Source organism: Odontomachus brunneus, unplaced genomic scaffold, assembly GCF_010583005.1.
Source record: "Odontomachus brunneus isolate Ranch 3 - 2012 unplaced genomic scaffold, Obru_v1 Obru_scaffold_002, whole genome shotgun sequence".
Taxonomy (NCBI): domain Eukaryota; kingdom Metazoa; phylum Arthropoda; class Insecta; order Hymenoptera; family Formicidae; genus Odontomachus; species Odontomachus brunneus.
The window spans coordinates 328,937-341,841 of record NW_022639452.1 but is presented as its reverse complement, the minus strand read 5'-3'; the positions used below and the strand labels follow the sequence as shown (position 1 = coordinate 341,841).

General features: G+C 39.1%; 1 protein-coding gene across 2 annotated transcripts; it reads right to left on the bottom strand.

Annotated features, from left to right (window-relative positions):
- Positions 1-3,767: 3,767 nt before the first annotated feature.
- LOC116842427 (phospholipase B1, membrane-associated-like) lies at positions 3,768-12,362 on the bottom strand. Of its 2 annotated transcripts, none has more exons than XM_032811642.1 (9): positions 12,001-12,362; positions 10,852-11,190; positions 9,817-9,923; positions 9,391-9,595; positions 9,112-9,288; positions 8,848-9,007; positions 8,614-8,773; positions 8,342-8,493; positions 3,768-7,225 (listed from the first exon to the last, which is right to left on the bottom strand). In XM_032811642.1, exons 2-9 carry the CDS (start codon positions 10,954-10,956, stop codon positions 7,047-7,049), a joined length of 1,245 nt encoding a protein of 414 aa, XP_032667533.1. In that variant the 5' UTR covers positions 10,957-11,190; positions 12,001-12,362; the 3' UTR covers positions 3,768-7,046. The 2 variants fall into 2 exon arrangements, with proteins under 2 accessions (XP_032667533.1, XP_032667543.1); XM_032811652.1 differs by having other exon boundaries at positions 10,852-11,168; positions 12,010-12,362.
- Between the last annotated feature and the right edge of the window lie 543 nt (positions 12,363-12,905).

Here is a 12,905-nt window from a genome sequence, read left to right as displayed (position 1 = left end):
CATTTCGATGTACCATGTTAAACTTATCTTTTTGACACCGATAATCGTCAGAACATCAAAAATAAACACTTCGTACAATCATCTTCAATCAATAACATCAAGATAACGGGATGATCGAGAAAGGATGGAGCGCTCTAAATTGATGCTGAACGTTGATGTTGATCGCCTATAGTAATGGATATCTAATACTGCCCTCTTGACTAATAGTCTAAGATTGGCGATCGCTCATCCGCGAGCAAAGGATCGGTTGTCCTTTCCGCCAGCCCTGCTGATCCGTGGGCTTTTCAATGAATCTTAATTCCTAATTAAAAAATATAGCATTGTAACGATCAATTACGATAACGGTTGGTCGCAACTTGAATCTTTTGCATTTCGTCTGCTTCATCTTTTTTGATTTCATTTCATCTTTTATCTGATTCCTGTTTGCAAAATAAAACAGGAATATTAATATTTTGACGGCTCGTAACTTATTACTACTTAATCTGGACGATCAGTGAAATATAAGCAGAGAAAGATTTTTGAGAGACAGTATATCAAACCAATTGTTGAGGGATCACAGCCGAACGAGTTGGTCTCACTTGAGCAGTCCTGTCGCGTTCCAGCCAGAGAGAGAGACGAGTTCCTTTTTTTTTCACCATCGTAAAACAAGTTGACACTGCGAATGAGCCGGCACGTGGGTATTCCCTCGTGGGTTGTCTCTCGTCCTTACGATACAACTGATACTCGTGCGTTCGCTCGTACGCACGACTCGACCAGATGGATCGAAGGCCGCCGAGCGGGGCGAACTGTATAAAAGCCGACCGGCTGATACCTACGCATGCATTCGCAGAGCGACGTTCGATACGTTAGCACGAGCACTGATACCGACGCAGTGGTCCAGCTTTCACAGCCAACGCGATACCGTTGATATCTCTGTCACGTGGTTTCACGAGTGCCAAGTGTCGCCTGACGAAGAAAGTCGTCGGAAAGTTCATCGAAAGTATCCGGAGAGTTTCACGTGTGAAACTCGTGAATCCCAGCAAAACTCGCAGACCTTGACTTGAAGGACTTCCACAAAAAGGATCGGATATGTATACCAATCCGTTCAACCGCAAGCACAGCACAATTCGCCAGATGCTGGATCGTCTATTGGACCCCACGAAGAAGCCGATCAGAAGGTCCGAGAGCGTTTCGAGCTCCAGCAGCAATAGTTCCAAGGGCAGTCACGGTTCTCTGGGTCGATGCCACGCTTTGCTCCACGGTCATCGAGGAACTCTTCAATGGGGTAGGAAGTGATCCTCGCCGGTCGGATGAGAAGGATTCTCGCTGTCTTGTCTTTGCACGGCTGATGACCGTCCGTGATCGACATCCTTCAGTCCCTAACCATCACACTGCGTCTTCCAACCGGTTTCCGTTCTCTTCGTCCGAGTTCTTCCCGGTAAGATGAACAACTAATGGAAGAAGGAAGGTGCTCCCGGCACACGCTTTTCGATTTGTAATGCAGAATTAAACGAAGGACTTAATCAACACAATAGAAGGGCATCGTTGAGAAACTCGAAACAAGGAAGTCGAAAGGACCGAAGGGATTTTGATGGCATCAGAGGCGTCTGAGGAGTGTTTCCGCAAGTCGCCAGAGAAGCCACGGGCTTCCTTCCGCGTTGGATCCTTAGATTCTGCCTGCCAGTGTCAACCGAACAAATATCCTCATTTGCATCGGCTTTGCCCACCATCTATTGCGTTTACCAGCGAACACAGTCGCGACCAACCGTCATCGTGATTGATCGTTACAGTGCCATATTTTTTAATTAGGAATTAAGATTCATTGGAAAGCCCACGGATTAGCAGGGCTGGCGGAAAGGACAACTGATCCTTTGCTCGCAGATGAGCGACCGCCAATTTTAGGCTACTAGTCAAGAGAGCAGTATTAGATATTCATTACTATAGGCGATTAGCATCAACGTTTACGTTGTCACGCATCAATTTTCATGTAATTTATGTTACTTTGTACACGATAACTCGAATAAATGCCAAATATTTATTTTAAATGTTTCCACTTGATTTCGCCACACTTTCTTGCGACTTCTATCCTGTTCGTTGCATTCTAGATCATAGTTTTCAATTATTCCGCGTAATGTCTAACTACTGAAAGATGGCTACATCATCAATTGAGATAACTCGCTTATAACGCATTGAGCCCTGTCACTAATAAGAAAGAAATGCAATGCCGTGCGTTTCATGACTGAAGGTTATCGCTGACACGAAGCTTAACTGATGAAATGAAAAAAAATTTGGACGTATATACGACCTGTCATGTGTATTGAAAATATTTTCAACTTGTTTAATCATTTAGTTTGGAGTACATATATATATATATATATATATATATATATATATATATATATATATATATAGAAGCTATATGTAATTCACTACCATTAATTACCCCGATAACAATATTTAATGTTCAAAAAGTTCTTCGTACCTTTTCCCTTCTTAATTTTATTGCGTACTCGTCATTGAATCTAGTGTAGTTAATAATAGAACATATTGATTTAATGTAGAATCGGATTGCAGACATTTTTTTCATCTGCGTCGAAGAAAGTCCAATTTCTAGTAGCTTGGCTTAGATTTCTCCGTTTTAATTTTCATGTAAACATCGTATCGCGCCAGCGTAATGCGTAGTTTTGTTTCTGCGTGTCTGATTTTACTGAGCCACCTCAAATACGCAAACATTCGTCAGAAATCGAATCGCGCAATTTGGAGGGATATATCGTGAATTCATTATCAGGCGTCGTTGCTGAGATGCGATTTCGTTTCGGTGAAGATGGTCTGGTGTCAACAGCGTAATTTCATGTAGAACGTACATCGCGACGAGACATAAAATGTTTTATTATTTATATATTTATTTGTTTTTAATTCCTTTTATTATGTTCGCTCTTCTTTATGTGTCTTTAATTGTTGCGAATTTTCGATCACCTGCTTTATCAAATGAGCGCGATGCGCTTTTTCACTCATTCAAAGTCAGATACTGGGCAATCGAACGCATTGAACATGACTTGTCGATGCTACAGCATAATGTTCCGGTCGGCCTTGCTGTGAGAGTTACCGACTAAAAAAGAAACGCCTTAGAGCCCGGTAAAAGGAGGAAGAGAATGACTGTCCTGATTGGAGTGCGACCAGAAGTCGAAGGACAGTGGAAGGAAAGAATGCAATTTTTGCATATATTTCCGATATTATAGCACTTTTTTTAATAGTTTTTTTTGTAATTCTTTATATGCAATCGATAGGCCGACATATATGTCTCTCACCGAACGACTCTTATCTCGAGATAGACCAAGTCGCACCAGAGCGCAGTTACCCAATCGAACGTTTCACGATGTCGCGGCCGATGGTGATAACCCCCGTTGAATTTGCTTATGTAACGTTTACATTAATTGATCAAGCATCTAAAAATCCCTGGGAACTACGCGACAGCCATATCGAGTTCCGTGACTTAATGTAATAATTGAAAATATTTCACGCAATGCAGAAACATTAGCAGAAGTTCCATGGATGGATAAATGCATTTCAATTCGTTTGATCCTCCACCGCTACTCTGGACGTGATAATGCATAGGTATCGTCTAACAGCGGATTATACACGGGATTTACGTCACGATTGATTTAATTAGTAACATTAAGCTCGGTAGGATTTTTGCTAGTCTTTCATGTGTGTTCGGTCTTAGAACCATCTAAAGCGAATTAAACTTGCATTCTGCCTTGTGACATAGTATAATTAGTTCTTTTTATTACACACATATATTTTACAAATAGACATGTGAGCACGTGTCTTCAATTATAAGAGATGATTCGGCATTATATCATAAATTGGTTTTATTTCAAACCAAGCATAACCGATATTACGATATCATGATCTTTTTATCAAATGTGGATATTGCCAAAATCAACAATCTGATGATGTACAGGTCGGATAACTTATTTTTACTGAGTATATCTACTTCGATAAGAAAGAGAACACAGGCCGACAAAGCAAATTTTTCGTCAAGTAACTTTAATCAGAGTGGATGTTTTTTATAGATTTTCGTTCACAACTAACAATGTCGCTGGCCAAATTGTTCCATCACAATAAGTTTCAAACTTAATTTGAATTTTTGAAAATAAAAAGCGATTCAAAGAAAATAATTTATGATAAATCGCTGATTTTTCAACATGAAATTCGAATCAACTTTTAAACTTAATGTAGCAATTTGGCCTGCTTTTTTCAGCGAAAATCCATAAGAAACACTTGATTACTTGATAAAAATTTTCTTTTGTCAACCTGTACTGTCGTAACGATACGTTATTATTGTAGCTGGAATTTCATGTTCTATACGTAATCAACTACGGATGTTTATAATTGACTACATGACCAAATCGAGAAAAGTTATGGTCGATTTCCTGTATAATTATTCCGAAATAATTCCTGCGACAGCGATCTTAGCAGTAAAGTCGATTAATATTCCCGGCATAGTTCGGCCCGTTTCTTCCGTATTGTCCTCCCAAAGTCCGCACATTCGTTATCCCACTCGCGAATACTTTCGCTGACATTCTTCCGACAGCGGTCGAGGAGGAATGATTCATCTGTATTCAAAACGAGTAGTTCAATTTCCATGTTTTATTTTATTCCTCGGTAAAAAACACGGCACTGTGTTGACATAACAGTGCTGACGGTTTTACCGTAAAAGAAATCTGAGTTACGACGAGTGCATTAATTTTGCTTGATTCGGAATGGCTTTTTCTCTACCGTTTGCTAATTACAGCGCACTCGATTATAAAATACGTTGTGCGAGTTGGGCAATTTTAGATAATTAGACTGTAACAATCAATATCCGTTATTACATTCTCGTATAGGTGTGAATTTTGAATTTCTTTAGTCGATCATGAGAATTGTGCGATTGCATATGTGCAAGTGCGTATACGTCACCCGCGGGACATGAGATGTAACGTTAAAAACAGGTGTAAAACTATCAATTACATTACGCTCACATATAGGGCGTCTCATAAGGACAGCACTTAAATATCTTCTTTGTTTCTAATGATACCAGAAATGTTTAAAGAGTGTAGAGTTAGGTTTGAAGGAAGAATACCTTAAAAAGAAAAATTTTTGCTTTTTTCTTCAATTTTTCGAGTACCATCCTAACACTGTTTTGGAATTTGACCGCTTTGTTTATTTTCAAAATCTTCTGAGGATTATAATTGAGACATGCTTCAATGCATTTCAACATTCGCTGCAAAATGGAAAAAAATACATCTTTTCTACAAAAGATACCAGGACCTTAAAAAATTTCGAAAAAAATGATTGCAAAAAAATTTTCCTTCTAATTTCTACTATATATAATATTCCTCCTTTGGAACTATTCAAATTGTCCTCTATTTCTCACATCATTAAAAATAAAGGAGATGTTTTTGATTTAGATATTTCTCTTTATATTGAAACACCTTGTACAAAACACACGATGGAAATATGCGACGATCAATTGTCAGTAAATACTAGAATAGACGTTATAGATCGTTGGATAAAGCGAGTGATGAATTATGCGAAACTCATTTCTAAGAATCTTGTCTTATCTAACAGCGATTCTAGTTATTAACTGCGCTTCTAATTCGCCACAAGATCTTAGTGACACTTCTACACTTGAAAATTATCCTAAAGAAATTTAAATTTGCTGTCTCAAGACGTCCAGGTCGAGAGTTAAGTTAGAAGGAGATATCTATAACAGTTAGAATCACGGCCGATTTCCTAACATGTGGGCTAGATGTAAATTTAGAAGGTCGATGACGTTAGCAAGTATGAACGAATATCTCGGGGAGAAAATTCAACGATACATCTTCAGTCTGTTTCTCCGACATCTCTTGCGAAGATTTCTTCCATTGTAATCGCCGCAGGAGCAATTCTTCCGGACAATCATGAAGATGGGGTCGAGATTGTGTCCACTTAGATTAGCGTTTGGCGCAATTGCACGTCACGTATGATGCAACGCGGCACAAATATCCTCGAGATATATTTTTACATACGTGTAACATGCATCTCTCTGACATGGGCATGATTTTCGCGAAAGAATGTCAAGTGTGAACGCGACTTCCGACATTCGTGTGTCTGTCATTCCAATCAACGCAACTTTTTTTGTTCTGCTCGAAAGTTTACATAAAAGGTGAGCTTGCTCTGTTAATCAACGCGCCATCATTTGTCGTTATCTTTATTCCCACTGTATATGGAAATTGATGACGTACCCGGTATCTAGTTTGCGAGACAATACATCATTCTTCTGTCCGAAACTTTACCACGAATACTTACGAGAAAGTTTGCGAATAAACGGAAACTTTCGCAAAGCAGTAAAAACGGGTTTAAGATATATAGGAAAGTCATCTAAATTTATATAGGTCATTTCTTTTCTTTGACCAAGTCATCTCGTTAAGAAAGATCAATCGCCTTGTGACAGGAGTATCGACTTCCTTGTCCGAGCGAAGCTCGATGACACGGTTGTCAAAAATATGAAAAATCGCCTTACATGACTTGTCTCATTTCAAAGAGATATGCTTTTTTTCTTCCGTAAATTAATATTTAATCATGCAGTTATATTCAAACAGAATCAACTAGTATAAGCCATCTCATTGATATGAATTCCAAAAAATTGCCTATTTTTAGAAAGGTGCTCTTCGTTGAAATGTAAGAGACACATTTGGCGAAAGATACGGGGAAGCCCATTATGCAAATCAGATATTTCCTGATATGTATATTCAAATAATATTGAAAATTCCCCGCATTTCTCGTGATTCACTGTTATCCGGATGTTTGTCCAATGTACTTTAGATTTTGAACCTGCCATAACTTGCTTGAAATATCTTCGAATTACAGCCGGAAAAGTTACGCAAATTTTTTACGCGTTCTTAAATGCAAATTTCGAAATTTTGCAAAGCAAATCGTTGCGAGGAAATATAGTATATAGATTTACAAGGACGATTTACAAGGTGTTTCTTCTCTCTCCATTAATTACAGGAATCCCATTGATTTTCGATCGTATCCTTTCGCTATTTGAGCAAAATTCCATCTTGTCTGCCGGTCGCTCGGAAAAGTTGCGAATTAACGTTTGTGAAGATGTAAGGAGTATTCTCCGTAGGGCAGAGGACTTTCTGCAGGATTCCCGGCAAGCCCACTTCTGTCTTATTTCCGACCGGCTCCAACATATTGTTCCACAGAAGATTCGCGCCTGTAATTAAAAAAGAAGCAAACGAATACACTTAAGTGTTCACTGCTTTGTCATTTTCGCGAAAGAATACGCCGACGGTTGACGAGCTGGTATGACGTTTTCTTTCACCGTGACTCTTGTTGACACCATCTAAGGAACGATCTTAATGATTTGTCTTAACCATTTAGCGCAACTAATGAACGCGAATGCGAGCGCGCCCACTCACATTGACAATGTGAGCCAGCTGCTAGAGAGCGACGATCATTTTATTGTCCGTGCCGCGCGTGAAGGCGTCGCTCGTATTATTCGTTTATTTTTAACCGTGTAAACCGGTGAACAATTGTTAATTGACGCAAACTAGCTGACCTTCATTCGAATATATAGATCTCTGTCGCTAAGGAAGTGTTTTGTTATATAACGGCTTACAAAGACTAATTTCTAAACATAATATTTATCGTTTGCTTCCAATATCAGAATATTAATTTTGTATTCACATAAATACGTCGTTATATGTCTTTGACATTACTGACATTACATTTACGCGAGATGTTGGATCAGTTCACAAATTGAACATCGTTATATCATCGTCAATATCAGTGGAAGTAACTTCGAGAAATTGACTCAACCGTTCATATCGCAAAATGTAGAAGAAATTTTAATTTTCAAAACGATTGATATTTACTTTATATAATAAGAGAGTAAACATTACATTATATGTGACAGATAATATCGTTCATGTAATGTAAGTAAGTTACTTTGCAAACGATAGCAATCAGCAGTAAAGCATTCTGCAAACTGACAATATTTCGTACTTCAACGAGAAGACTGATATTTTCGTGTAGAAAATGACTTTATCGAACTTTCCATTGTGCGTTCGACACATTTGATAATGTAGATTTCATGATTTAGTCGCCTAGTGGGATGCAGCCATCTCAATACCGCAATGTTCTTTCTGTTGCCAACAGGCGCCAATAAGACGATAACAGTAAGCAACAGTTATGATATTAATGATATTAATTGGTGGATTTGCAACGTTAGTCTGATTTAAAGTAAATAAATAATATTATTTTTTGTGCTTGCAAATATTCAACAGACCCAATCTACCCAATAAACGATGCAAGAGTTAATGTTTCTCACCGAGCGCGTGTCCTTTCTGACTAAAGTGGAAACAGTCATATGTAACCAGACTGGAGTCAATCGGCGATGCGCGAGTAGGATCTGCATTGGGTGCATTAAATAATTTAACAAACGGCTGTAAAACCACCGTGAAATTCGGGGAATCGTCGTATCTGTAGAGAAAACAAGAAAACCACATTTCATCGACTCCATATCGAGTGTTGCGAAAACGTTGGCAAGAACGGATATCGGAAATTAGCCGTCGTGATCGAATGATTAACAATAAAACGTACCTTCCCGAGTGTACTAGTGCTTCAGCAGCCTGTTGATAGAGCTGTGACATTTTCGACGCGGCGATTTCCGGTTGACGACCTTTGTGCATGCAAGCGCAGTATAGAGGATGCAATATATTGCACATGGCACCTCGCGTCACTCTAACCGAAATCGTGACATCTGCCGAAAAATAAATCATCGTACATTCGTCCGTGTTAGTGCGCAAGAAGCTAAATTAAACATCGAGCTGTCACCTATGGCTGGAACTAGATTGACCAGCGTACGGGGCAAGGCGACTCTTAGAAAGTCGAGCGTCTTTCGTAGATGCAGGGCGTAACGCATCGGCGAAAACTGCTGTGGGTTGTAACATTGCGCCGAACAGATGTCATTAGCTCCAAATAGAATCGTGACGAGCTGGAAAATAAATGAATGAATTTCGTTAGATCGAATTTTCCACGACGTTATTTTTCTCTTTTACACGATGAGAATTTCACGTCGCGACGAAGGAGATTCGTTACCTTCCATTGTCTTTTCGCGTCTATCTTCGGGTCACTTTTAATTCTCTGGATCAAGATTCTCGCTTGCTGCAAGGCGTCCTCGGTAGCGGCGACTGGGAAGGCGACGTTCAGTCTCGCTGCGGTCGAGATAAATTCACCTGTCCCCGTGGCATACCCAGTTAACCGCGGATTGAACACCTGTCGCGTTGAGTGAAGATGAAGATTTCCCGGCAACCCGTATAAATAACTCTCTTTTGCCGCTAAACGTGACGCATAACAAAGAACCGATACGACTTATACCTTCAAAATATTGGGAAGTGTGAAGAACCGCCTCCAGTTAGCCTGACCTCCGACGCACCAGCTAACCCCACGTGCCTCAATGAAAGTTCCCACAGCAAATTCTTCCAGTGCACCGCTTCCAGCAACCAAGGAATCGCCGAGACCACCGATTACGTCGATGTCGCCTGGTCTCAAACGATGAACGCTGTCGGGTATCGACGGCGATCTGAGAAAAGGGCAGAGTAATCTTTTGAACATCAAACCACAAATTAATCTGAAAAATGAGTAACTTATCTGAGAAAACATTCTCGTAGAATATAAATGTTCCAACAAAAAATTATCTCTCAAGCATTGTCTATTTTATTGCAATTTTATAAAATAAGAAATGTCAAAAAATGACCAGTTTAATTATGGAGAGTATTAAGAGAAGGAAACGCAAAATTGTACCTGCCAGAATGCACTTTGCAAGGAAACGGGATGCTATCGGAAATTATCGGCTGTCTTCGCACATTATATATTGTAGGATACGATATTCCGCCTTCATCCACCTTGTTCTGGAAATTACGAAATTTCAATGAATCATCCTACTGCACCTTTCAAGCATGACGACTTTTCGCCACGAGAAATTTAAGTCACTGTCGATTAGCGCGTTTAACAAACGACACACGTTTACACTGTTGCTTTCTTCCATTTGCATTCCATCGCGTCTCGTCGCGACTTAAGTATCGACGCATATAAATAATTTCTCCAATGGTGCCGCCAAAAAAGGCGTGACACGCCCTGAATTGCCTTTGATACCTAATATTTTATTTCTATCGAGCTTTACTTTCGAAACGTCAGAACGTTAGAAGTTTCTATCAATGGTTTTATTTAGATATTACATAATATTACCTAAATATTACGTTTATACATCTAACTTGTTGTTCAATCTAACTAGTTTTTAAGATCAGTCGATTGATTAAATATAATGATTCCTCGTCATAAATTCTGAATATCTATTTTTGAATTTTTGTCAAAAGAGAACAGAGTGTGGAACGTGTATGTGCGCCTAGTGTCAAAGGAGGATGTTGCAATCGAAAAGTACAAGGAATGGTGGACGCACAAAGGATGCATCCTGCCACTAGCCACTAGTAAGAGAATTTTAAGATCGTCTTAACACGGCGCAAAGTTTTGCCGCAGGCCAACGAGGCCGACGAAAAGAAACGTTCCCGCCTTTCTCCGATTGCTCAGAATGCAAAGTACTCTTCTTTTCGAGCGTATCGCCGGCACCTTCCGGTTTCACATGATGTGGTAACGCCGCTTTTGACGTCGTTATTCAACTTTTCCTACTGCTCCAAAAAAATTCAACTACTCATCGGCTAGGCAACTGAATATGTGAACGATTAATATGTAGAGAAAGAGATAAATCGGCAGCGACGATCGGTACGTGCGTGGAATTTATTATCTTTTTAATACTTTGTCGTTTTAATGCCGACAGCTTACCTTGCCTGTTTGAATTATGCTACGTATAAAGTCCATTAAGAAGACGCATTCTGCCAGATGGGGAGCAACGATGATTAGAAGCAAATGAATTACTGCGACCTTCATGATTTTCACGAGTTATCAGCGGGCGTTGCGAAAATTGCAGATCCTTTTTCGATTTTCTTCGTAAATATGTAAATAGTATGCTTCAGTCGTTGATTATTCCATGTTGGAAGATCACGTTCGCTCCTTGATGTGGTCGAACGAGACTTCCGGTCGCCATCGACGTGCTTCCCCGGCTCCTTCAACGCGGATATTCTCAGCAGGCCTTCCGAGTCCTCGATTAGAGAGAACTGCAAACTTTGACGAACACTGGTCGTTACTTGAGCATACATCCGGCGAGAAGACCATTTCGCTGTGGTCGCGAGCAGATTCTCATTTATTTAACGGTTATACCCATCACGACGTAGAAAGTCAATCGCTCGATTAATTTTGCTAATCTCGTTTTGACCAATGTACAGTTACCTATTTACATTTTTTATTCGTTTTCTCGCCGTTAATTTATAAATTAAATTTTGTATCTAATTAACGAAGACTGTGCTAGAAATGGTGGAGACGAGTGTGTTCTATATTTCCTCACTTATATCGACAAACAGCGAACAATATTTTCGCATAATTTTGCTAGCGTCACCAAGTAAATGAAAAAGAGAAGAGTCGACAAAGCCTTTGAAAGTCTTCTTTAAGATACGAAAGACGGACTTTCGCTAGTGTCTAAGTTCACGTCCCAGCCCCCTAGACATTTTCATAAATCATATGTAATATCTTTAGAAAATGCGATTTGTTGCATGTTGTGTGAAAATATAGCAATGACGTCGCTAGAATATGCGCCGCCGCGCGCATGCATACACGCACACACATACACGAGCATTAATGGAATTTAGGACATAAGTGAAAAAATATAGAAATAAATTTATAAAACCGTTATTTGTGCCTTAAAGTAATTCTTTTGCAATTACATAATTATATAGCATTTATTCACAGAGTGAACATACTATATGTGTGTGTGTGTGTGTGTGTGTGTGTGTGTAAAATATATAAATAATAACATAAATATATAGTACGTTTACTTCGTGAACATATATATACACACACACACACACAAATATGTACCTTGCTGACCACTGATCTATAGTTTTGCATTGTTACAATCGAAGAGTCAACTTGACGCCATACAATTCACTATTAAAAACACCGAAAAACTTTCCATTTTAACTAAATTATTCGCACTATGGTTTCACTATAATTTCAGCATAAATGTAATCGTTACATCCAAAAGACTGGCCCAACCGACACTTTTTAAATGTTATTCTTTGCATCTAAACAATCGGAGAGTCATTTAATTGTCATCCCCAAGCACTAAACTACGGTACGATTGTTCCTAACAAATCGTGTCGTTTCCAAAATGTTAGAAATTTAGTCGTTTGAACGTAAATCCCGTGCGGAGACCGATTCGCTTCACTGGCACTACCAGATCACAGTACTAAACATGAATGAAACGAGCCGAAGAGAAGTGCCTTCGAGCTCATCGATGACCCCCACTTTTACAATGAACATATTTAAGATTCTTTCGTATTCCTAGGCGGTAGTTGAGCAAGTACGTGAGTAAGAGTGACCGGGCTACGAGACGATGTTACGACAAACCACATCATCCTTCATATTAATATCCGCTTGGGCCACTTTACACTGCGTACATCTCTTTATATTCACTGCAAATCGCTATATTGCGTAATTATTTCTCGAAAATTATACTAAATATGACGCTCGTGTATCTACTATTCGCAAAACTAACTATAAAGACTCGTAATTACTATTTTCTATTCGTTGTGTTCTATAAAGAATGAAAAAATATATTATACTATTTGGTAGGTGTTTAAATAGTTATTAAGTAATAGACCTTCTGTTTATAGATCGCATATGGTACTAAATAACAGTTAATTGATCGCATATGGTACTAAATAACAGTTAATTGATCGAATATTTATTTCATTATGCAATCGATACTCCCTCATCCTCGT

What these genes read in the sequence shown, in the direction of transcription:
- LOC116842427 (XM_032811642.1), bottom strand. Translation starts at nt 10,956, where the DNA reads ATGAAGGTCGCAGTAATTCATTTGCTTCTAATCATCGTTGCTCCCCAT. An exon ending in TGCAAAGTGCATTCTGGCAG is followed by an intron (nt 9,596 to 9,816) that starts GTACAATTTTGC and finishes CCCTTTTCTCAG; the next exon opens with ATCGCCGTCGATACCCGACA. An exon ending in ACGCGAAAAGACAATGGAAG is followed by an intron (nt 9,008 to 9,111) that starts GTAACGAATCTC and finishes TTTATTTTCCAG; the next exon opens with CTCGTCACGATTCTATTTGG.